The 26,082-nt window shown below is 37.6% G+C and overlaps 6 protein-coding genes across 6 annotated transcripts; 4 read left to right on the forward strand and 2 right to left on the reverse strand.

The window, feature by feature from the left end:
* Positions 1-143: 143 nt before the first annotated feature.
* Positions 144-2,576, forward strand: BAS1 (Bas1p; the record flags this gene model as incomplete). The annotated part of the gene is made up of 1 exon (XM_056224012.1): positions 144-2,576. One exon carries the CDS (start codon positions 144-146, stop codon positions 2,574-2,576), a length of 2,433 nt encoding a protein of 810 aa, XP_056077973.1.
* A 471-nt stretch (positions 2,577-3,047) lies between these two features.
* Positions 3,048-4,118, reverse strand: SKG1 (Skg1p; the record flags this gene model as incomplete). Its single annotated transcript, XM_056224013.1, has 1 exon — positions 3,048-4,118. One exon carries the CDS (start codon positions 4,116-4,118, stop codon positions 3,048-3,050), a length of 1,071 nt encoding a protein of 356 aa, XP_056077974.1.
* A 593-nt stretch (positions 4,119-4,711) lies between these two features.
* SIR1 (Sir1p) lies at positions 4,712-6,661 on the forward strand (the record flags this gene model as incomplete). Its single annotated transcript, XM_056224014.1, has 1 exon — positions 4,712-6,661. One exon carries the CDS (start codon positions 4,712-4,714, stop codon positions 6,659-6,661), a length of 1,950 nt encoding a protein of 649 aa, XP_056077975.1.
* A 4,549-nt stretch (positions 6,662-11,210) lies between these two features.
* FLO10 (Flo10p) lies at positions 11,211-15,512 on the forward strand (the record flags this gene model as incomplete). Its single annotated transcript, XM_056224015.1, has 1 exon — positions 11,211-15,512. One exon carries the CDS (start codon positions 11,211-11,213, stop codon positions 15,510-15,512), a length of 4,302 nt encoding a protein of 1,433 aa, XP_056077976.1.
* A 3,037-nt stretch (positions 15,513-18,549) lies between these two features.
* NFT1 (putative multidrug transporter NFT1) lies at positions 18,550-23,337 on the forward strand (the record flags this gene model as incomplete). Its single annotated transcript, XM_056224016.1, has 1 exon — positions 18,550-23,337. The coding sequence occupies one exon, from the start codon at positions 18,550-18,552 to the stop codon at positions 23,335-23,337; it is 4,788 nt and encodes a 1,595-aa protein (XP_056077977.1).
* Positions 23,338-24,313: 976 nt separating this feature from the next.
* On the reverse strand, positions 24,314-26,056 carry VBA5 (basic amino acid transporter; the record flags this gene model as incomplete). Its single annotated transcript, XM_056224017.1, has 1 exon — positions 24,314-26,056. One exon carries the CDS (start codon positions 26,054-26,056, stop codon positions 24,314-24,316), a length of 1,743 nt encoding a protein of 580 aa, XP_056077978.1.
* Positions 26,057-26,082: the final 26 nt, after the last annotated feature.

Here is a 26,082-nt window from a genome sequence, read left to right on the forward strand (position 1 = left end):
ACGTTCTTTGTGCTTAAGTATTTGCTTTCTGACTATTTGGTTTGCTAATCGAATCCTCCTCTGCAACAATTCCTCGTTTCCTGTGGGCATAGGGAGAAGCTGACTTTGCTCATTTTTGTTTCTCATTAAAACTTATCGAGATCATGTCGAATACGAGCACCAAAGATATACGGAAAGGTAAGCCAAGAAGGGGAACCGGTTTTGATTTACTTGAAGTGACTGAATCCCTGGGTTACCAGACACACAGGAAAAATGGAAGAAATTCCTGGTCAAAGGACGATGACAATATGTTACGGTCACTGGTGGATGAATCTGCGAAGGAATTGGGCTATGGAAATGGACTTGAAGACGTTAAAACAATTCAACAGTCAAACCATCTTTCGAAATGTATCGCTTGGGATGTTTTAGCCACGCGATTCAAACACACCGTTAGAACTTCCAAGGATGTAAGAAAGCGTTGGACAGGATCTCTTGATCCAAACTTGAAAAAAGGCAAATGGACACAAGAAGAGGATGAGCAGCTTTTGAAAGCTTATGAAGAGCATGGACCTCACTGGCTGAGTATCTCCATGGACATTCCGGGCAGGACAGAGGACCAATGTGCCAAGAGATACATTGAAGTGTTGGGGCCTGGAAGTAAGGGGAGGCTGAGAGAGTGGACCCTTGGGGAAGATTTGAATTTGATAAGTAAAGTTAAAGCATACGGCACGAAATGGAGGAAGATTTCATCGGAAATGGAATTTAGACCAAGTTTAACGTGTAGAAATAGATGGCGGAAAATCATTACAATGGTAGTACGAGGGCAAGCATCGGAGGTAATAACCAAAGCTATCAAAGAAAACAAAAACATAGATATTAAAGATGGCAAACTCCGACAACAACCTATTGTAGATTCGGATATACGGCCGGATTATGCACTAAATAACGAGGAACAGTCACAACTATCCCAACAGAATAACGCTTCATTAATAAAGCAAGATATAGTGAATGTTAAAGAGATAGAATCAAGTAAATTACCAAGATTAAAAGAGAATGATAAAGATAGTTCAAATGAAACTAAGCAACAGTCATTGCCCCCCTTAAAAGATATTTCTGTACCTCCCCCCATAAGAATGATGCAGGTCAGTCAGCCTCATATAAGTAGTAGTAGGAGCAAAGTCTCTTTACCTTCTGAAAGTCTATCTCCCATGAATAAGCAAAGTCTGGGAGGAATTCCGGATAGTCCTCAGACAAACCTCCCACCAGCATTCATCCCAGCTTCTCTCGATGAGCATATGATGAGTAACGCTGGTATTTCGGATTCTCCGAAACATGCATCCTCTACTGTGAAAACAAGAGAACCGAATTCCTCCAGTACGCAATGGAAATTCACATTGAAAGATGGTCAAGGTCTATCAATCTCGAATGGAACTATCGACAGTACCAAATTGGTAAAGGAGCTGGTTGATCAAGCTAAAAAGTACTCTTTGAAAATTTCCATACATCAGCATATTCATAACCATTACGTCACGTCCACAGAACACCCCGTTAGCAATAACGTTAATTTGACAAATAATGGGAATATTAATGGAAACTCTTTACTAATCGATAGTTTTCCACATATGGGTAGACAATTGGTAAACGGTCTTCCTGGGTTAGGTTCAAACAACGATACTTTTAACCCGGAATACAGAACTTCTCTTGACAATATGGATAGTGATTTCTTATCAAGAACCCCCAACTATAACGCATTTAGCTTGGAACCCACTTCACATAGCTCTGTTGATAACGCGAATGAACTTGGCCCACAAAGTAATAGAGGGACAAACAGCCCGTCTGTGTTTTATCCTCAAGCAAGCACGCTGGTTCCAACCAACTCTACTACTACGACTAGTGAAATTATTACAGGAAATGCCAGTGCCAATAGCATGTCACCAAACTTTAATGGAACAGGCGGTAAGGCACCAAGCTCTACGGCTTCATATACAACAAGCGGTTCTGAGATGCCGCCTGATGTGGGCCCCAATAGAATAGCTCATTTTAATTATTTACCACCAACAATACGACCTCATTTAGGTTCATCAGACGCGACAAGAGGTGCCGACTTGAACAAGTTACTTAATCCATCTCCAAATTCGGCAAGAAGTAGTAGTAGCAAAACTAAAAAAAGAGACAAAAAAAAAAGTGAACTTTCTGGACATCATTCTTCATCCTCTTTGACAACCAACAAATTCAGCCATATTGATCAATCAGAAATATCAAGAACAACATCCAGATCCGATACTCCATTAAGAGATGAAGACGGTTTAGATTTCTGGGAAACCTTAAGGTCTTTAGCTACTACTAACCCAAATCCTCCGGTTGAGAAACCTGCTGAAAATAGGGAGGTCGCATCTCATGTGGTACACCAAGGAATCGTATCCCACACAGAGGATGAAGGTCTTGGTTCCCATAGTGGAGAGTATGATTTTTTTAACGAGTTGTTGGATAAAAAGGCAGACACACTGCACAATGAAGCTAAGAAGGCAAAAGATCATGATATGGCGTCAGGAGGTTCTACGGATAATGGGTCAGTCCTGCCATTAAACCCAAGTTGAGAAGCATGGATCATAGAGCGGCGATTTTCAACTGTTGGACATTTAGTTTTGTAAAAAGCATAGGAGTATATTATACATAGTCAAGATGAATAATATTCTCAAAGAAAACAAGCGGTTATATGGCCCTCAATTTTTATTACTTTACCATCAGTCACCTTTTCTTGGAATAATATGGAAAAAGCACAAGTTTTTTCTGAGACAACAAAACATTAAATTTAGCGAACACAAAACAGGCGCTAAAATATCCAACATAACATGTTTAAAGAGAAAGATATAAAAATAAATGCAGATGAGACAGTGAACTTTGAAAATTATTTCTCGATGAGTTTTGAGTCCTATATATAGTTTATCATAAAATAAAAACAGATTGTATGTTTAGCTTATTTACTTTTAACATTTAGATTGAATTGAGTATTTTTTTTGTTTTTCTTGTATTTTAACTATAATATAATGTTTAATATATCAACAGTATTATTTAGGTCTGAAACTTTCTATGAATTCTCTCTTGCTTTGTGAATAGTTAGTAAATTCGTTTTCATATTGATCTTCCTCTGCAATTTCTCCGATATTGCCCACATCATAGTTATTCTGCAACTTGTATAAATCCTTAGTTTCTTTGTCTGCTTTAGCTGACACGGCACCCTTTACTGAATTGCAATCATCAGACTCTTCACTATTTTTATCAGACGTGCTTGGTAAGTGCGACAGAGCCGCACTTTTTGGTGTCGCAAACACATCTTCCAGTGCATCTGGTTTATTTACAGATGTTATAGAGGAATTTCTTGTATGAAAGGATGTGTTTGATATGTTGCCGTTTAAAAATGATGAGGATGCTCTTCTTGGGTAGTACGAACCAAAATCCTGATTTTGTAAATTCCTTATTAAATTCTCATTACTAGATTGCCGAATATTATGTTTGAAATCTGTCATTGAAGGTTTATTTTGGTCATTACTAGTATTAGTATCACTCGAAGGATCCGTAAAGAAGTTTGGTCCATCATCAGCAATAACAGGGACCATTTGGTCATAAACACTTATCTGCCTCTTTGTTATGTGCTGTTGGGACGAAGATAATGATACATTAGAGCTGTTATTCATACTCGGTAAATCGACAATAGACTTTTGCTTGATGTTATTACCGTAGCTGCTATTTCGTACTTGTAACAAATTTATCTTCCTACGATATGCTGGCACATAATATTTACTATCTCTTTTCCCTAATGGATTCTCATGATCTCGCAATTTGCCATCTTTTTCTTCTGGCTGAGCTGATCCTTCCGATGAACCAGACGTGTGGTCAGGATTCTTCAACTCAGCACTGGTTAGTCCTGTTTCGTCTTTACTATCTCTCAAGGGTCCAAAGTTGTCAAAGGATACGAAACCACTTTCGTCATAAATAGCTCTTTCCAATTCTTGATCGTCTTGTTCCTCCTTTTTGTACCTTTTTTGTAGGTTGAACCAAAAAACTACCGCTATTATAATACCCACACCGACGGGTATACCCACCGCACAGCCTACCGCAACTGATGTGCTCGCTGTCATCTCCTTTAATGTCTTGATTACGATGAGCTCCCAATAAAAAAAAATTATAACCCTGATAAATAACACAAAACTAAAACGCCAGATCTAGTGGAAGAATAAAACAAAAAAATCCCAAAATCTGCCTATTGCTTCAACAACCCTGTCCAAAAAGCTACCTCGCACAGTAAACTATCTAAATTAAAGATGTTTGTCTCAATGGTCCCTGATAGACAAATGGCGACCGAGCCTTAGTCACAATAATTAATATATGCTTTCTGTCGAAAAAGAACAAATAGCGAGCGTGTAAATGCAATAGAATCTAGAAAGAGGTAGAGCGAGCAGTAAAACAAAGAATCTCGGACAAGAAATCTTTAAGCGAATAGTATAATCTCCTTTGCTAGTCCTTTTGAGAGTTCTAAGCTTTCGTTTCGAGGATCAGTACTTTCTTCTATTCTTTATTACTATCGGTCTCGAAAAGCTCGTCGCGAGAATTTGAACACATGTGACCCGGACAAAACGCTTTTTTTTGAATAATTAAAGGGTGGGAACAATAATGTCAATAATTATACGGTGTCACGAGCGGCAGAGATGATTACTCAGATAATTTTGCAGACATGCTAGAGATCAATGCTAGGTTTGTAGTCATTGATGGATGGCTAATAGACGTTGTGAAGCGAAGACCAGTCAATTTTTGGAGTCCGGATATAAGATTACTATTACCGAATGACGACGACTACGAAAAACTATTACAGCAAGATTTAGTAAACTGGGAACAACTAAAGAAAGACTCTAAATCTGTGCTCATTGGTGTGAAGTCTATGGAATTATTTAAGAATATAAAGCTGGTTCTTCGAGAGTTTTTCCTGTTAGAAGACGGAAGAATAGTCCTAAAGAGAATCAAAAGTAAATTACATTACAAAGTGATTAAAAAGTTCGCTTGTAGATGTTGCAGGTTATATTTGCCAAAATGGGGAACCATGTACATATATCCGATGTCAAGCGATAAGAAGTCTCGCTTAAAAGGAGTTTGTCAGTTTTCATTGAATGTCGAACCTGATCGGGAGTATCCACTAATCGACATTAATGTCAGTCATCAGTACATTATAATCGAAGAATTTCTATTATATTTGAACGAGAGGAGGCTTTACAAGTGGAGCGATAACTACTTAAGAGATCAAATCGGTTTAAGAAAGTGGTCGCGTTTGAGAAGACTTTACAATCCGGTGAGCCTCGACATACTTGACGGTTTGAAATCGAATTATTATTTTGTGAAGGATGATCTGCTATTTCAACTATTAGGAAAAAGGGTTTTCGTTAAATTTTGCAAAATAATGAGAAATGAAAGGGAAGGCAAAATTCCATTCTGGTACTGTGCGAGGACGACGACAGCGAAAGCTTCACATATTGCATATGTTTTGCCAGATACAGCAACATCTAATCCTCCCACAGATAAAAAGAGTGTTGTTAGATTTATTGTTAGAGAACAACCTGTCGTAGAGGATATAGTCTCTAACCCGACCTATTCAGATTTAGCAGAACAGCTGTTTATTGAAGTAGAGGCCGTAAAAAAGAAAATATCAGCTAACCTTCTTCGGTTAGAAAATCAACTAATGGAATGTACTGATCAGGAAAAAAATGTTGTCAAAGTAAGTAAGATTTCTAGCGAAGTGCTGGATCAAATTCCTGACTTTCCTGTATCCAAAGTCACCTTGTTATTGATTGCCGCTGGTGAGGATAAAAAATACATTGAACTGGTTGAAGAATTAGCAAGAAGACTGGAAAAAATATGCATTGAAAAAACCACACAATCTTTAGAAAATATAAGAAACACTTTTCTGTCGAACCCTGGAATACGAGCTAGGTTTGATAAGGAGTATTATAAGAGCACAGAAGAATATAAAGTTACACTCCAACTTATTAAAGAAGACTTTCTGCTTCTATTAGTAAAACAGTTAAAAAACACACAGGTGTCTGAAACAGAGTTTACCAGAGAAGAGTATATTTCGCCCAGGTTCTTAGTAGCAGATGGATTTTTAATTGACCTGGCAGAGGAAAAACTAGTTGATCCAAAGGACCCGCGTCTACGGACGCTATTGAAAGATCACCAGCGCGACATTATTGCCCAAATGAACTTGATTGCTTGGGATGACCTCAAAGAATATCGGCATCCGATCCCATTGCAAGCTAAATCTTTATTTAAACTTTGCAAGCATACAAAAAAGAACTTCATACGAGATGCAAACTTCAAATTACACTTATTACCCACTGAGGAAAATTTGACAAGCGCACAAATGTCAGTTTTCTATCCTTGCATCCCTATTTATCTGGATGACAACACTGTCCAATACCTGTACGATGATAGCGTTATCCCTGAATATGAAACGAATTCATTAAATGCTGCCATGAAATCAAAGTGCTCGTGGAGAGATTCTTTAGAGAAGGACCCTGAGTCACTTTTCCAAGAGGCCATCAGGCGCATGCGATTCTTAATATCTTACGAAGAATTGAAAATAAATTATATGGCAGCGTTTGAGGAGTTACGCAGGGGAAATCACAACGACTAGGTAGTTACTGGAATATAAGTGAAGAATCTTCACTGCTAAACAGAGTGATGACATCCCTATGACCAAGTCATGAGTACCGGTTGCAAAGTTGACTAAAAATTGTTAATTTTTTGATAATCCTTTAATTTTAACTATCTAGTGAGCTGGATATCTCAAGCCGTATTATGACGTCGAAGACAGTATATTCTGTGGAATTTGGTATAGAAAATATTCCAACTAATGATCAGTGTTATCGTTTTATTGTTCTTACCAATTTTTAAATATGATTTTTAAAGGTTCAATATTGAAATTGGGTTCCATTTATGCACATTGATAATAATTACGATATTTCTAAGCCTTTACAAGTTTCGGTACATATCTTTCCCAATGCAATGATTATTATTTCCAATTAGTCATAGGGAGGCTGGTGTATCAAAAAAAACCCCACCATAATAAGGTAACAAAAGCGCAATAAGAAGTCATATTTAACCAGAAATGATGGGTATTATATATCAATCTATACGTATCATTGTAAGACGCTTAACTTTCTTAATTATTGTGACATATCATTTTTCAAATCTACATGTTACGGCCAAATTAAAATTTTAGCAAAGGAGGGTGCCCTGCTAAAAACTAATAATACTAATTTGAGATTTTATATCGCTTTTACATGTACTTCGCTAATGAAATGTCCCTTTTAGTTAAAGCCTTGTCTATCCCCACATTACATTAACAATAACATGATAAGTTACGTAAAGCTCTTGTAGAAGTAATACTAGTGGTATTGGGTGAAAACATAGTATCAGGTGTCAGTTGGAATAATTTGTCAGTATAACTGCTTCAGTAGGAAATGTTTCGCAGCTTGAATTGAATGACTTGTCAATTCTTCTTTTGACTTGAGGAGCAACTATACTCTGATAAAAACCAAACTTATAAGTAGCGTGATACTGTCAATGATGGATGGTCCTCAATCAAGTAAACAAAAATACTCTCAAAATACAGAATCATCTGGTGAAATTACACTTTTCTTAGAAGATGCCTTTCAGCATATTAAGTAAGCTGACTAATATATTTTGTCATCGATAAAAAATATAGTTAGAGTCCATAATCGAGGCATCTGCATTTAAAAGGATACAGAAGGTGATACCTGGCAGAAAATTAAGAATTAGAATAGTTAGAGGCTGAGTGTTAAATACTACAGAGCTGGTCTACAAAAAGTAACATATTCCTCATAGAGTTGGTAACCTGGATCAGGAAACCATACGTAAAAGAAAGAGAAAAGATGGGTTGCTGGCTATGTTGGAGTCAGTTTTAGGAATTTTACCATGACAACAACAATGTCGTTTTGTATAAAATCGTTAGCTCTCTTAAATTTGTTAGCGTCTCTGCTTTTGCTCACTCATTTTAGCCACAGCCACCGGCTTGTTGATCGGGAGAAAAAAACTGAATAGGAGGAATGGTACTTAAATGGTAAGACTAACCGTGCGAATTTGTTACTGGCCTTCCGAATTTGCTTTCTCAATCTCATTCTTCAAAGTTATTGATAAAATTGGAAGATTTTCCTTCCTTAGTTGTCGTAAGATTTCAACGTATATGCCGTAACAACGACTTCTTTTTTACGATCTCCAGTTCCTCAAATAGAGATCATTAAGAAGAGATCAACTTCCCATAAACGTAGGTTCTGGATACTACATGAAAGAAGTGGTTTATCATACCCAGCAGTATTTCTTTTTGACACAAATACTTCACACTCTCCTGTCGCTAACATAGTCGTATTTTTTTATCTCTGTGAAGATTTCAATGTTCCTAGAAATTCCATTACTTAAGTGTCTTGATGTCTTATTTAAAGTGGACCCTATGAAAATCAAACGACATTTTAAGGCCTTCGTCTTTTTGCTAGTTCTGGTTCTGGTTAAGGTGTACTTTACTTAGTTTTCTTCCACTGTTTTTCGACCAAATATAGAAAATCAATATACTTTCTGAAATATCGCTTAAGAAACCGTCACAGGCCTGATTTTCGTTATTGGTTAGTTATTGATTACTTCTTGTTAACGCATAGTTTTAAAATAGTATTGACGACAGCACTATTTTACAGGTTTTTCATTTGGTTTGGATACAAATACTTCAAAATATGGAAAGTGGTTTCTCAAGAGTCACTAATATAATTATCAGGCAATTTTAATCTCAGATAAATCAAGCGTAAGTTGAATTTCTTCTTTTTGATTTGAAATGCTTAATATTGTTATTGTATACATCAAGCTTTATATCTTCTTATATCTCAAAGTTGAAGATAGGGAAGCTTGGAAGGTAAGTTATCATACGGTGCAGAAAATATAGGGTTTACGCGGTGGTGGAAGTACGTGCACTTAGAGGGAAAAGTAGAAAAGTGGCAAAAACTACAATATCTCCACTCCTATAAAATGATACTTTCAAATCACATGAGCTGTAGGAATCTTACTTTTATGATGTGAGCTTGTTCAGATATACAATATACATCTGAACAAAAATTTTCCACAAGGGGAGACGAAGGTAAAATACCCTTCAATCCTACTCACCTTTTTATGTAGCTACTTTATGAAAGACAATGAAATGAAGTTAACACCAAACTCTCATTAACGCACCTGATCTCCCATTAGTAGCAATACCTTTGATCATTCTTAGTCTGATACAAACAAGAAACGTCACAAGAATCTACTTGGTTTACAAAGTTGTAGTCTTCTAGACACCATCCGCCAACGGCTTCGTTCAAATAATTGCAGATATCTCATAAACATTACCGCCTAATAGTTTCCTGAATTTCTTGCAAGTATGGATAGATATGCGTGGCAACCAGTTCCAACACTTATTGAGAAAATGCTGTAGTCTTTAAGGTTAGTTTATTCTCCGATTGAATACTTTAAAAAGCAAGATTGTTAAATGAAACAATTAAAATGGAGTGCCTATTAACACAACCAAAAAAATTCTTTTATTCCAAGATTACTTTGTCCTGAGAACTCGTATGTATTCTCTGCTATCAGTATGCTTTCGATAAGCTAAATATTATGAAGTCCGAAGCCTTCCAATATCTTAATGGTTATACGGAATGCCATAGAGTACACCGAAAAAATGACCATTCTTTTGGAATGTATTATTGATATGCCACACTGATAACGTGGAGGTAAAAGAGTGAATATTTTCATTTCTACCATACAGGCCGGAAACTAGAATGTTCTGAGGTTTAACAATACCAACCAGAAAAGGATCTTTGAAGCGAAAAGATTACCATATCCACGATCTGGTTATAAGTGTTTCCTAAAACTATTCCACTATTTACAATTGTAAACACAAATTGCTAATCGTGGGTTTAACTTTTTTCTCCTTCCCCCTACAGCAGTTTTAAATAGAAAAATGTTTAAAAAAAACCATTGGTATCGGATGGAGCTGGCAAAGTTCAGGCACTTAATCAAATTGTGTTTCTCCATTATTCTCCTCATGAAAGAACTGTTACGTTAGCCAGCCCTGAGCGTCTTATTTTGGATGGACCCTCAACTCAATTTCATATCAACTGCGGACTTCATTTCCTACGGCTATTTCTAAGAGAATATTCTCTCAGCGTATATCGCCTGTTGTATTTTCTGTTGCCGAAAAACCTTATTTTACGACAAACCTTACTTTGCATTAAAGTTTGAAAAAATTTCTTCTCTGTCCTCGAAATTGCGCAGCTTTAAACTTCCAGAATGTTTACAAAAATTGTCTTAGCTTTTCATTTCGCCCTATTTCCACAGTCACACCTGTAGAGAAGTGTTACATCAGTACGAGTAATCGCCTATGGTGTCAGTTTTAAAGTTTCATGGGTTAAAGTTAGTTTCCCCTTTTGAACAAAAATTCAAGAAAGTTGTAGGTCAAGCAAGCAGCGTATGATGAACAAAAAGAATGTTGTGTCACAGGATTGTTGTGTAACTCGGTAGATTTGCTAAAGCGCGTCTTGTAGTAATCTTGCAGCAGACTTTGTATTACGGTCCCTTTTCATTCTATCATAGTGATGTTTATCAGTTTCAAGTTTTTGGAACGCGAAAGCTAGTTTTCCTCTTTTCTTTAAGGCCTTCTTTAGGAATTATGTTTTAATCTCATTTAAAGGCATAAAGAATGGAAAGAATGCGTACGTTACAAAGTTGTTGTACAATATGTCACGTGTGTTGCGAAACGCGCCTGACAGTAATTATGTATCAAACGTGACAACACTTTCTATTTCGCTTCGGAACATGTTTGGTATCTATCCACACTACGGAAAGTGTAAGTTCGTACTAGAATGTGGTCTTGGACTTTTTTGTCGATAGGATGTTAATGTAAATCGTGGACAAAGCTTGCTTAGAAGATGTTTCTTTGTGAAGAATGATTGATGACTGAACTCTTTTGACGTACTTTTGCCGTTAAATAATACTAATAAAATGCATATTTGCTCAAAACACTTTAAAATTCAAAATTATAAACATATAAAGAGGGACATTTCCACCTCTCATTATTGCAAGTTTATGTAGAAGCTCTTGCTCTAGAATGGTTATTACCTTTGAACAACAAACCAAATATAATAATGACTTCTCATTATATGCTTTTGACAGGCCTATTTTTCCTAGCTCTTGTCAAGGGTGCCTTAGGAACTACAGAGGCATGTTTGCCAACCGGGGAGAAGAAAAATGGGATGGTTATTAACTTTTATCAATACGAAATAAAAGATTCGTCTACTTATTCTAATCCGGCTTATATGGCATATGAATATGCTGATAAAGAAAAAATGGGCTCCGTAAGTGGACAAACGAAACTTTCCATCGATTATTCAATTCCATGTAACGCTTCAGATAATTGTCCCTGTTCAGATGATGATTCTTCTGAGGACAGCTCTACCCAGGTAGCTGTGAAGCGCGGTGTTAGGTTTTGTTCAGACAATAAAACTCTTTCTTATGCAAACAAGAAACGTGAGGATGAAGTTTGTGATGAAGGCGCTGCCTACTGGAGTTCGGATCTGTTCGGTTTCTATACAACGCCCACTAATGTGACTGTGGAAATGACAGGCTACTTTTTGCCACCAAAGACTGGTACCTATACATTTAGTTTCGCTACTGTAGATGATTCAGCAATTCTATCTGTTGGAGGTAATGTTGCCTTTGAATGCTGTAAGCAGGATCAGCCTCCAATAACATCAACAGATTTCACCATTAACGGTATTAAACCATGGAATGCGGATGCGCCTACTAACATTAAAGGCTCAACGTACATGTATGCTGGTTACTATTATCCATTGAAAATTGTTTATTCAAATGCTGTATCTTGGGGTACCCTTCCTATTAGTGTGACATTGCCAGACGGTACTGAGGTTAACGATGATTTTGAAGGATACGTTTACTCTTTTGATGATAGTATTACCCAACCACATTGTTCTGTTCCAAACCCTGCTGATCATGCAAGAACTTGTACCTCAAAAACAACACAAATATCTACTGGCTCTCATGCGTCCTCTACCGATGTCTGCACTGAGTGCACTGAAACTGCATCCACAGGTTCCACAACCGCATCTACCAGTTCTGTAGGTTCCACAACCGCATCTACCAGTTCTTTAGGCTCCACAACCGTATCTACCAGCTCTGCAGGTTACAGCAGCTCCTCTACATCTAGTGATGTCTGCACTGAGTGCACTGAAACTGCATCCACAGGTTCCACAACCGCATCTACCAGTTCTGTAGGTTCCACAACCGTATCTACCAGTTCTGCAGGTTACAGCAGCTCCTCTACATCTAGTGATGTCTGCACTGAGTGCGCCGAAACTGCATCCACAGGTTCCACAACCGCATCTACCAGTTCTGTAGGTTCCACAACCGTATCTACCAGCTCTGCAGGTTACAGCAGCTCCTCTACATCTAGTGATGTCTGCACTGAGTGCGCCGAAACTGCATCCACAGGTTCCACAACCGCATCTACCAGTTCTGTAGGTTCCACAACCGTATCTACCAGTTCTGTAGGTTCCACAACCGCATCTACCAGTTCTTTAGGTTCCACAACCGTATCTACCAGTTCTGCAGGTTACAGCAGCTCCTCTACATCTAGTGATGTCTGCACTGAGTGCGCCGAAACTGCATCCACAGGTTCCACAACCGCATCTACCAGTTCTGTAGGTTCCACAACCGCATCTACCAGTTCTGCAGGTTACAGCAGCTCCTCTACATCTAGTGATGTCTGCACTGAGTGCGCCGAAACTGCATCCACAGGTTCCACAACCGCATCTACCAGTTCTGTAGGTTCCACAACCGTATCTACCAGTTCTGTAGGTTCCACAACCGCATCTACCAGTTCTTTAGGTTCCACAACCGTATCTACCAGTTCTGCAGGTTACAGCAGCTCCTCTACATCTAGTGATGTCTGCACTGAGTGCGCCGAAACTGCATCCACAGGTTCCACAACCGCATCTACCAGTTCTGTAGGTTCCACAACCGTATCTACCAGTTCTGTAGGTTCCACAACCGCATCTACCAGTTCTGTAGGTTCCACAACCGCATCTACCAGTTCTGCAGGTTACAGCAGCTCCTCTACATCTAGTGATGTCTGCACTGAGTGCGCCGAAACTGCATCCACAGGTTCCACAACCGCATCTACCAGTTCTGTAGGTTCCACAACCGCATCTACCAGTTCTGTAGGTTCCACAACCATATCTACCAGTTCTGTAGGTCCCACAACCGTATCTACCAGTTCTGTAGGTTCCACAACCGTATCTACCAGTTCTGTAGGTTCCACAACCGTATCTACCAGTTCTGTAGGTTCCACAACCGTATCTACCAGTTCTGTAGGTTCCACAACCGTATCCACCAGTTCTGCAGGTTACAGCAGCTCCTCTACACCCTCTAACAGCACTCTGAATTACATCAGCTCTTCCGCGTCAGTATCGCAGTCGATAATATCTGTGTGCGCAACTTGTAGTGAAACCGAGATTTCCAGCATTTCCATAACTAGTAGCGCTATGCCATCAAAAGATATCACTACTGTTCCTTTCTCGTCCTTTACGTCAACTTCTAATTCTGCAACATCTTCAACTCAAACAGACATTACCCTTTCCCCCAGTCTATCATCTACTATAAGCGAGTATACCAACACTGTCACATCATATTCTGGATCAGCTACTCGTTCATTCATAACCTCTATCGAAAGTGAGACCAGTTTTTCTGCTTCACATAAAAAATCCCCTGCTAGTGCGTCTTTATCATCAAACCGAGACAGTTTTACCAATTACTTTACTCCGACTATGCACAGAATTACACCCATATACCCTAGTAATCAAACTGTAATCGTTAGCTCTACTGTCTCTACATCAGTTACTTCTGGACCATTTGAATCCTCTGAATCTCATACAATTCCGATTACTACTGCTTCACCTTTATCTAAATCATCCGCTATGAATGCAAGGATCACAAGTACCTCTACGGCATCAACAAATTTGATCACTAGCGCTCCAACATCCTTTACAGGTGCAGCCACTGGCTTGTCGACAATGTCTACTGGTTTAACATCTAGCGTTTCCTTGTCAAGGGTTCATTCAGCATCCGGAAAACCTGAATTATCTAGCCAAAAAACCGTAAGTAGATCTTCAGTCGTCAGTTCTAAAAAGCAGGAATCGGTAAGCTCCTCTTTGGCCAATCCCAGCTCCTCCAAATCTTCGGAAAATCAAATCAAATCCACTAGTTCCTTCTTTTCCAACGCCCATCAAATGACTACTGCTTCCAACTCTGTTTTAATTTCTTCTGAGTCGGTGTCTTCATCAGTTGTCTCTCTCCCTTCCGTTACCTCGGCTGCTATTAGCTCTAGTAAACTGAATCGCCAAACTGAAGTGGAGGAATCTACGAGAAAGCACACCTCTCATAGCGATAATGCAAGCATGACTTTTTCATCTCTTCCAACTTCTAAAGCATATGGGATCCTCAGTGGTGAGACTTCCTCCGGAGTTTACCGTGATCGTACAACTATGTATAGAATAACTTCCGCTATACCTACTGCAGCTGAACAAACCACTCTAGTTACCGTAACTTCCTGTGAATCTAACACTTGCTCCGAGAGTGATTCACTTGCTATCGTTTCCACAGCGACAACTACCGTTAATGGGATTGTCACTGCATATACCACGTGGTGTCCTATGTTTTCCACGAAACTAACAAAGGAGTCAACACTGGAGTCAAGAAGGAAAACCACCTTGGTTACCGTAACTTCTTGTGAGTCTGACATCTGTTCTAAGACCGCTTCTCCTGCTATTGTTTCTACAGCCACAGCTACTATTAACGGGGCTGTCACTGAATACACAACATGGTCTCCTGTTTCCGCTACTGAATCAAAACAGCAAACAACACTAGTCACAGTTACTTCTTGTCAATCTGGTGTCTGTTCAGAAACTGTTTCACCTGCTATAGTTTCGACAGTCACTGCTACCGTCAATGATTTCATTACGGTTTTCCCCACATGGAGTCCACAAACTACAGATGAAACAGCCAGTAGCTCTAATATTGTAAGTCATACCGATAGAACTTCCACCATGTCAGAAGCCGCTGAAACAAAAACAGCAACCCGCTCTTTGCTTTCAAAATCTGATTATGTGGAAACACATGCAACAGTTGCAACCAACGTTATCGAACACAGTAGTAGTGTCATTTCTGTACCTGGAACCACCAGCACCAAATCTGTCACAACTTCCAGGTTGACTACTATTTCTCAACAGTCTCGCAGCACTTCTTCAAACGGTACACCCGTATTTAGCACTGCATCTCTAGAAATATCAAGCTATATTGGCCTTGCCAATGGTCTACTGGTCAATCGTAGCCTAAGTGTTTTTATTGCTTCCATACTGCTAGTAATATTTTAATAACCACATGGCTCAATCTTTAAACGAATATATCCTGCGCTTGAAATTGGCCATGGTAATGCTTATATAATTATTCCCCTTCGTTTTCTTTATTTATTATTCCAAATACTTCACTATATACTACTTTTTTAATCATACCACTTTATACATGCTTGTGAGGTTTTCTTTGGCTAGTGTCATCACCAGCGATTTGTCCCCGAATACTGAAAAGGAAAAAGAGTGTATAAAGGTACCGTATCCCTACAAATTTGACATAAAAAGCTTAATCAAGTATCATTACTTTTAAACCATAAAAAGCGTCTATAAGAAAAAAAATACAGCATTTATGCCACTAATAGGAGAGCAATTGAGAGAAAAATATTGAATTATATGAACATACGTAAGATTGTCTTCGTATCTTCTGGTATCTTACTTACTGTAGAAAGACGTAATTAATTAGAGTTATTCGAAGAAAGGACAAAAAGCTTATTTAATTGAGCCTAATAAGCCATATACTAGTACAATTACACACCCTTTAAGAAGTTTGGCATCACTGTTCGATCTCAGTTTACGACCTCTGTCAAATATCGTCTTAATGTCACTGAGGTTAATGAATGGTTCAAACTTAGGGATAAAAATGGCAACCTAAATTAGTGCCTCTACTGTTTGTAGAGTATGAAAAATTTTGTTTGTAATTGTGAAGGATGCAGCGAAAGGCGTTTATCCCTTCTTGAAGTGTGAACTAAAACCTTTTAGGCAACGGTTAGCAAGGCAGCTGCGTTCTAGAGTATGATGCGTACCAAAGATAAGAATTTCCGCCTTATAGACTAATCGTATCCTGGTTAGTTTACCAATCCACTCAAGGCTAGATTATTATTGTTTCCATTCCGCTCAATTTATCACAGGTGCTTATCTGGTTGAATATACAGCTGGCTGTAACCAATGCGGGTCTTATCCTCATCTGAAAATACAGAGGAAAAAGGCAGGTCACTTAGAATGATGTAAAATATCTCCTAAGAACATATTATATCGTTAAATGATGGGGTTGGGTGCCTTTGAGAGCGAGGCTACGCTATGATGGACCAATTTATTCCTAAAATATCTAGTTACGTATACTTCTCAGAATATGTATGCATGGTGTGGGTTATTTGAGTGGTAGTGTGGTGCGTAAACCTTTTAGTTGCATTTTTTCAGGATCATGTGTCTTGTCACAGTTCTTAATCAAGATAATGTAAAATATTTATATTGAAGTAAATGAAGGCCAAAAGCTAAACCATGAGCAGGAATGCACCTAAACATACATTGCTACAACGAACCACTTCTTCACTTAAAATCACGTATCTTTTTCATGCTAACATTTTTGGGTATGTCGAAATTGAAGATGGATTACAAATGACTTTACCAAAATGTATCAAAGTAGAAACTAGAATTTTTGAGTGGTAATTTTGCAACTTGTCACTAGATAAAATGTTAAGCCTCAATGAATTTCATAAAACTATCTCCAATTTAATTTAATGTGAAAAAGAGAGGGCGGTTCATAGAGCACTTCTAGACAAAATTTGAACGCATGTCAATATTTCTGATATCATGTTTCTAGCTAACTCTAATATTGTACTCAGTGTTCTGATTTACCGAATGACTAATTGTTATCGTAAGTTTTTTAGAGTATGGTTGAATAGCTTCGTATGCCAGAAAGAAACTTTTTTTGAAAGCACTTCACAACTGTTATAATAGAATGTCTGTCATAATCATTATTGAACCAGGATACACATAATAAAAACTATTATCTGAATCTCAGCTGACTTAAAGGAAAAAGAATCAAAACAACTCTGAGGAAAGCCAAGTGGACGGTAATTAAGTATATTTAGACATTGGTAAAGGAAAATTAACTGATCCACTGGCTGTTCTCTTCAAAACACTTACTCTGTTTTTAATTTTGTGAATTGGCACAGGGAGACTCCGTAAGGTTGGAATATGATCTAATCGCTAAAGCTAACAGCTTCTGACATTTGTAAATTTAACCGATTCCTGGAGTGGCTTATTTATTACAACGCAATTATTCAGGATTATAAACAAAGTATACCTAAGTGAAAGCTCAAGATCGCTTAGGTCAACACGCAATTTTAACATTTTCGTTGGTGTGAGATTTTCTCTTTACCAGGAAGATAATGTTAATATGCATTCAATATTTTTTCCAAATGTAGAATTGAAGATTTGATGTAATATTCCTGTAAAAAATGAGCCATATTTAAGTTTTCCACTTTCTCCCTCAGCAGAAACTGTTATATTTTACCGATCTTCAACTTAAGATTTTAACTGCACAATTTCAGTTTAAGAACGTCGCTTTTTCGAAAATGATTTCTTATTTACAGATATACCAGCAGACTCCAATTTAGGAGAACGTTATTGTAATCATGTGATTCTTTTAGCATCCATGAGAACTCATTAATTTGCTCACTTAAGAATGCCTACACATAGGTTAGATGCTCTTTAATTGTCAAGATCCATGATGCTGTCATCCCAAGATCTAAAAAAACTACACTTGCATTTTCATACTTCGTGACCCTGGGAGAAGCGAAAAAGGGAATAGTTCTAGAACGTTCGTATCCAGCATATAAATTTAAGTTTCAGGTGAACTGGAGATACGTTTATTTTAAGTAACTTTTACTCTTCTTTAAATTTGCGAAAATTAAACTCCCCGCTATATCGCATCGCGACTTCCCTAAAACTATACTTTCAGGGTGCCCATTTTTTTTGTGAGCATGCAACCAAAAGTAAAAAGGGAAAAATAACTCTTCCTGAGGAAAGAGGATAGAGATGATAGGATATCAGCTTACAATGCTGATTGTTAAACGAAAAGCAAGCACTCAAACCGTTTCACGTTCTCGGGTGCACTATTCTATCATAAAAAATGTCTTTGTCTATAAAAAGTGCCGAAAGAGAATGGCTTATTTCTTGTCACAAGGCAGGCTATTTATTAAATCTTGACCTGGTTTACTAGTTCCGTAGAGGCCAGGTGTAATTCTTAAGTTTTTAAATTGAGTTGTAACTCCTAAAAATGATTGAGAATAAATCATGCCCGATTTGGGATTATGATGACATTTCTGAATGCGCTAGGCAAGAATACATCGACTTCAAGTTTCCTCTAATTATATTGTTGATTGATTTGATATACACATTTCTTAAAATATTTTATGCCCTCCAACTAAAGAGAGAATATTACGGAAGTGAAAGTGCTCTCGATTATCAGTGCGAAACCCCAGAACTCGAAGTACAAAATAATGAAAGTAATAAAGATGCACGATTTTCAGTTTTAAGGTTAAAGTCAGCATGGGAAAATCGTTGCTTTCGCAGTGTCAAGTATAAAAGATCTTCTTTCGACAAATTCAAAGTTTTCATAGAAGGCGTTCTCAACGTTTTGCAGTTCATTATCCACTTATATATTTTGATCGATATACCAGCGGATGGTAAGATATTCTTTCATCAAAGTTTGGTAGTAAAAATATTACTCTGGGTTTTGCTCCTTATTATTGTTTCACTTCGTTTATTCTCTGTGAGTCAGTCTTTACGATGGCTTTCGGCGTGTCAACATAATCTCTGGACTGTTTCATTTCTCTCCTATACATTGATATTTGCTCTTTCAATCCCTCCTCTTTATTCTATTTTAATTGGGAAAATAAGAGATGTGGCCGTGACCAAGTATTTTATCATTGAGTTTTCTATCAATCTAGCTCTTTTCCTATTATTATTTACGTCGAATATAGAAGGAATTAACTATTCATTTTTAGTCGAGGATGAAAAAGAAAATCTGCCGCCAAATACTACCGTGTTTGGTCTTCTGACGTTTGCTAGGATAGATCGGCTTATTTGGAAGGCATGCAAACGGTACCTTGAAAACGCAGATATTTGGGACTTGGATATCAATAATAAATCAGTAGTAATTCTGACAAAGTTTGAAAAATATTTTAAACACAGAAAGATTCTTTCAAGTGTTGTATCTTATTTCAAAATTACATTTTTCTCCCAACTGTTACTAGCCTTTGTAACTAGTCTCTTAAACTTCGTACCTTCATTGTTGCTGCCAAAAATACTAACATATGTTGATGATCCTCAGTCGCAGTCATGGAATTTGATATCATTGTATGTCACATTCATGCTGGTTAGTAAAGTTATTGCAACAACCTGCAGAGGACAGGGCCTATTCTTAGGTGAAAAAGGCACTATGCAACTAAGAACGGTATTAATATCCCATATTTATTCCAAAACTCTTAGAAGAACGATTCTCAAAGGTTCAGCGATGCCAAAACAAGAAAATCATTCTCAGCCAAATGTGCTGACGACACCTGAAGAAAATGACGACTATTCTGAAATGGAACTTGATGCCAAGACTAGTAGGAAAGATAATTCTATTAATAACATTATGTCTGTGGATGCTTTTAAGGTTTCTGAGGCTATGAGTACTTTTTATCAGGCTTGTGAAGCGATTTTTATGACAGTTACGGCACTAATTATATTATACTCTCTGCTAGGATGGTCCGCGTTTGCTGGTATCTTTGTTCTTATTGCCATGATTCCTTTGAATTTTTGGTGTGCAATCTTTTACGGCAAGTACCAGGCCGATCAGTTGATATTAACTGACAGGCGTACCTCTGGAATTAGTGAAGCTTTGAATTCAATACGTGTAATAAAACTACTCGCTTGGGAAAAGCTATTTTACCGAAGGATTATGGTCACAAGAAATGGAGAAATTAGCCTTCTCAAAAAGAAGGCCACAATATTTTTCTTGAACCATCTTATTTGGTTCTTTGGGCCAACTCTTGTCTCAGTCGTAACATTTGCAGTGTTTGTTAAGTTTCAAAAGCAAACGCTCACTCCTTCGATAGCTTTTACAGCTCTTTCTTTATTCGCTATATTGAGAACGCCTATGGATCAAATTGCTTCTACTATCAATCTTTTGATGCAATCTTTCATCTCACTTGAAAGAATTCAGGATTACCTTAACGAACCAGAAACAAGAAAATATGAAATTTTGACACAGAGTAAAACAAAACTTGGCTTTGAAAATGCAAATATGGAATGGGAAGCTGCTGAAACAAGTTTCAAACTCAAAAACATCTCTATTGACTTCAAGCAGAACACCCTTAACGCCATTATAGGTCCCACAGGCTCAGGAAAGTCTTCACTATTACTTGGACTCTTGGGAGAATTGAATCTCCGCTCTGGAAAGATAAATGTACCTACAGTCCATTCCCGCGATGATTTAGAAATCGGCATAGATGGAATGGCGAATTCAATGGCATATTGTTCTCAAAGCCCGTGGTTAATTAGCGGAACAATTAAAGATAACATCGTATTTGGGGAATTTTTTAACCAACAGAAATTTGATGATGTCATAAAGTGTTGCTGTCTTGAAAAAGATATCAAAGCAATGACAGCTGGTCTAAAAACAGATGTGGGTGAGGGTGGATTTTCCTTATCCGGTGGACAGCAACAGAGGATTGCTTTAGCCAGAGCAATTTACTCCTCTTCCAGATATCTGCTTTTCGATGACTGTTTGAGCGCAGTAGATCCTGAAACTGCACTTCATATTTACGAAGAGTGCTTATGTGGCCCCATGATGAAGGGAAGGACTTGTATCGTTACAAGCCATAATATATCTTTGATTATCAAACAGGCTCAATGGCTCGTGATTCTAGACAATGGCGAAGTTAAAGCACAAGGTAAGCCGTCGGACCTCATTGAATCCAGTAAATTTTTGAAAGAAAGTATAAACAATGATCCAGGAGATAAAAGTTATAATCAGATAAAATTGAAACAGTTCAAAACATTGAAGAAAACAGAAAATGTACTTCCTATAGAAGAAGACCCGCAAGACGAAGAAAACCCACAAGAAGCAGAAAACCCACAAGAAGAAGAAGACCCACAAGAGACTCCGGAAATGGAAAATTTTGAAGAAAAAAAAATGGAAGGCTCAGTTAAATTTTCAGCTTACAAATGGCTAGCAGACTATTTCGGAGGATTGAGGCTCGTTTTGGTTTTTACGATGTCTTCTGTCTTCATTCATGGAATAACAATCTCTCAGGGATTTTGGCTCAGACACTGGCTCGAAAAAGGATCTTCAGTTAACAAATCTGCCATGCTTTATAGCATGCTTGAAAATTCACACTCTAATGCTTATTTTTTATCAACCTATACTATCATCGGCTTTATTTCTTCATTTCTAACTGCAGGTAAAGTATGGGTGGCAGTACTCTTCGGTACTAATGCTACCAAAAAAATATTTGCGAAACTACTTTCCAGTATCTTCCTAGCCAAGTTACGTTTTCATGACATTACGCCTGTTGGACGAATAATGAACAGATTTAGCAAGGATATGGATATCATTGATCAACAGTTGATTCCTAATTTCGAGGGACTTTTCTACAGCGTTGTTGTTTGCCTCTGGGTTATATTTTTGATTGGTTATATCACTCCTCGATTTCTATTGTTTGCTATTCCTTTATGCGCCCTTTATTATATTGTAGGTTCGTTATATCTTCGTGCCTCTAGAGAATTGAAGAGAATAGACAATATTAATGTCTCTCCAATACACCAGTTATTCACTGAAGCTATCAAAGGAGTAGCCACTATTAGAGCATTAGCTGATGAACGTAGATTTATTACTCAAACATTAGTTGCAATTGACAAAAGTAATGCTCCTTTTTTTTATCTCAACCTAGCGACTGAATGGATTACATATAGAGTTGATATAATTGGAGCTCTTATCCTCTTCAGCTCCTCTTTGATGATTGTATTGAAAGCTCCGTATTTGGATGCAGGACTAGCCGGAATTCTACTATCAAATGCTTTCTCTTTTACTGAAACAGCCCAATGGATCATAAAGGTATTTTCAGGCGTCGAACTTCTAATGAGCTCAGTAGAAAGAATAAAAGAATATGTAGATGTACCTCTCGAGTCATCTGAATCAAACAATTATGCAACACCCCTTGCTAATTGGCCTCAGACAGGAGATATAGAATTTGAAAATCTGACGCTGCGCTATTCTCCTCACTCCTCTAAAGCACTGGACGGTGTATCATTCAAGGTAAAAGCAGGAACCAAAGTCGGGATTGTTGGCAGAACAGGGGCTGGAAAATCTTCCATCATAGCAGCCATATACCGACTCTCCGATTGGGAAGACGGTACTATTATTATCGATAACAAAGACATAAAATACGTACCCTTGGAATGTCTGAGAAATTCTATAAGTTGCATCCCACAGAACCCTACCTTATTCGAGGGAACCATTAGGTCTAATTTAGACCCTTGGGACCAGTACTCAGACGTGCAAGTTTTTGAAGCACTAGAAAAAGTGGGATTGATTGAGCAGAGTGAGGGATTATGTTCACTTCCTGGACAAAAGCTATCCTATCCTTCTAACCATAAACTGAGAAATAGATTCATTGACTTGAATACAGTAGTAAAATCAGGTGGCTCAAATATATCTCAAGGACAAAGACAGCTTTTGTGTTTGGCACGTTCTATGCTTGGTGCACGTAATATAATGTTAATTGATGAAGCAACGGCCTCCATAGATTATGTTTCTGATGCTAAAATTCAGAAAACAATAAGAGAAACGATGAGAAATACAACAGTTTTAACCATTGCTCACCGCTTAAGGTCCGTCATCGATTACGACAAAATTTTGGTGATGGATATGGGAAGAGTAGAGGAATATGACCATCCATACAATTTGATATCTGATAAAAACACTATTTTTCACCGCCTATGTAAGCGAAGTGGTGAGTTTGAGAAACTTTTCAGTTTGGCTGAAAAATCATTCAAAAATGAGAGGTTAAATACTTAAGCTTTCCTATTTTACTTCGTGCTTCTAACTACTACTTCAGCTACAGGATATTACAACTACTTTAAATAGAAAAAAGTAATTAGCGTTCATTCAGCAACTTCTTTGAAGGGTATCATAGCTATCCTTCCTTATCTACTACTCCAAAAAAAATTGAAAATTTCTTTGTCAATCTTATTTGTTTTAAGCCAAAATCGACGGCATACAAGTAATATGTATTTTTTTTACTTATTTCCTGATAATCTTACCATTTATGGTGGAACAATAGCATGTAGTAACGGGAAAGAAATCACTTTGTAAGCTAAACTGAACATTGGCGAGTTTGACTTCATAAAAAAACCTCTTTGGAAGTTTCAAAAGAGTTCATTTCTCACTCTCTAATAATTTCTTAACTACACCAGTGACTATCCCTCATAAAGATGTAATTATGTATGAAAATGAACTTGCTTGTGAACATAATAATAACTTGATAATTAATCTTAATTATACATAGTACGCATATTATTCTCAATTATCGCAGCCTCGACGATAGAACAAGTGCATTCTTCCATATATTTGGAAGAAAAGGCACCCTAAAATGTCTTTTTTATGTAAAAGAAGAGTCGGCCTTTCTGTTGTAGGTTTTTCTGGTACGCTTCGTAGCACGAAAACTCAAGGCATTTTATTACCACACTGTCATTTGATTGATTAACGTTCTCGTTGTAGATCATGATTGTATTTTTTGGAACTGGAATTATATGAGGTGAAATTTTTTTCTGTTGTTCAATAAATGTACACACTGCTTGATCCCAATTGTAAGTACCAAAAAGGTATCCTGTAAAAAAAAAATGCACAGAGGGTAAAAAATTGTTAAACTATCAATATTAGACGACCTATACATATATTATACCCGTTAAAAGTTGTACAATATACCATACAATAATCTGGCTGCATTGAAGTTGGAAAAAAAAACCAAAAAAAAAGTTCATACAACTGTATGCTAGTTGCTCTCCACACTTTCTTCTGATGGTATATCTTTTTTTGGTATGACCAATCTCCCATTGGACGAGAAAATACAAAATATAAATCCTAAAGCATAGAATCCCATATCCATCCAAAATACATTTTTAATAGAGTCACTTAGAATATTTCCAATTGATGAATGAGGACCATCAAAATTTTGTAGTCGATACAAAATCATGTCATCTACGGTTTTTCCTACGTACATCTCTAGTTGAGCATGTTTTACTTTGTTACGAAGGGAAGCGGAGAAAACAGTGGTTGAAAGAACACCACCAAGGGTTGTACCTAATGATTTCATAAATGTATTGAAGGCTGTTATCTCAATAAAGTCCGTAGTGGCTTCTGGACGGTCTTTCTTAATTTGGAGTTGTGCACTCATAAGCGACGCTTGCAGAGCAAATCCTAGAGATAACCCCGGTAATATCAAAACACCAATTTGAGTTGAACTCGTTGAGTTGTTACTCATCAGCGTCATAAGCCCTGCCCCAATTACACCAAGAATGCCTCCGAATATTAAAAGTGGTTTGACCAAACCAAGCTTTTTTGTAATTACACCACTCGCAATTGCGGCAATAACGTTGGTAATAACAATTGGTATTAAGTGCAGGCCTGCTTTCCATGCACTCGATGCAAATATAAGCTGGAAAAATTGGACAGAATATATCATTTGTCCATTATAACCAATGCACAATAGAAATGTTACCATGTTTACTATTATTACAGCCGGTTTTGCTACTAATCTTTTCAAAAATAGCGGTCTATAAGATGTATTATCAGGCTCAGGATTAAACTTTTGGAATATGAAGAAATCATATATCAATGAAAAAACAAAAAGCAAGATACCCAACACCAAATATGTTATAATTTGGCCAGAGTTCCAACTATATTTGTTACCACCAAATGTCAATCCAAGTAAGAAGAGAACCAGCCCGGCAGAGCTAAGAGCAAATCCTAGGAAGTCAAATTTGAAGAGAATACCAATGAGCGCTTTTCTCAAATTACCTGGCTCTGTTAACCTGCGTAATTCGAACTTTGAAATTCTTCCAAGTATATTTCTGGTTTGTTGAAGTATGTTCTCACTCTTAGTCTTGTAGGTTAGTAAAAACATGATTACGGCAAAGCCACCAATGGGAAGATTAATGTAAAAGCACCATCTCCAGGTAACATGTGTTGTGAAGGCACCACCAATTATTGGACCTACAATCGCTGCTACAGCAAATGCACAACTTAAAATGGATATCACGAGTGGTCTAGACCTCTCATTGACCATTGTGCAACCAATAACAAAACACAGCGTTTGAAGTCCACTTCCACCAACACCAGCAACAACTCTTCCTACAATTAGCATATTCATCGAATTTGCAAGAGCTGCAACCAAGGAGCCAGCTTCAAAAATAAGCACCGCTAAAATAAGACTATGCTGGAAGCCGATTATTGAGGCAAATCTTCCCCAAACTAGACTTAAAATGGCATTAGGTAAACTATATCCAGTAACAAGCCACCCAGTCTTAGAGTAATTTCCAAACTGCTCTGCTACTACGTCAATAATAGTTCCCACAATTAAAATATCCAGCGCAGTTATGAAAAGTACGAGGGTCAGTGAAGTCAAGCAGAGGTACAATGAAATTCCCCCTCTTTCATCACTACTGTTTACATTTAATTCAGTATCTGAGTCGTATGCTTTTACCTCAGCTTGCGAAGAATTTTTTTCCTCTCCCATATTATAAAATTCTCTGGATAACGATT

This window comes from Saccharomyces mikatae (assembly GCF_947241705.1).
Source record: "Saccharomyces mikatae IFO 1815 strain IFO1815 genome assembly, chromosome: 11".
In the NCBI taxonomy this organism is placed as follows: Eukaryota; Fungi; Ascomycota; class Saccharomycetes; order Saccharomycetales; family Saccharomycetaceae; genus Saccharomyces; species Saccharomyces mikatae.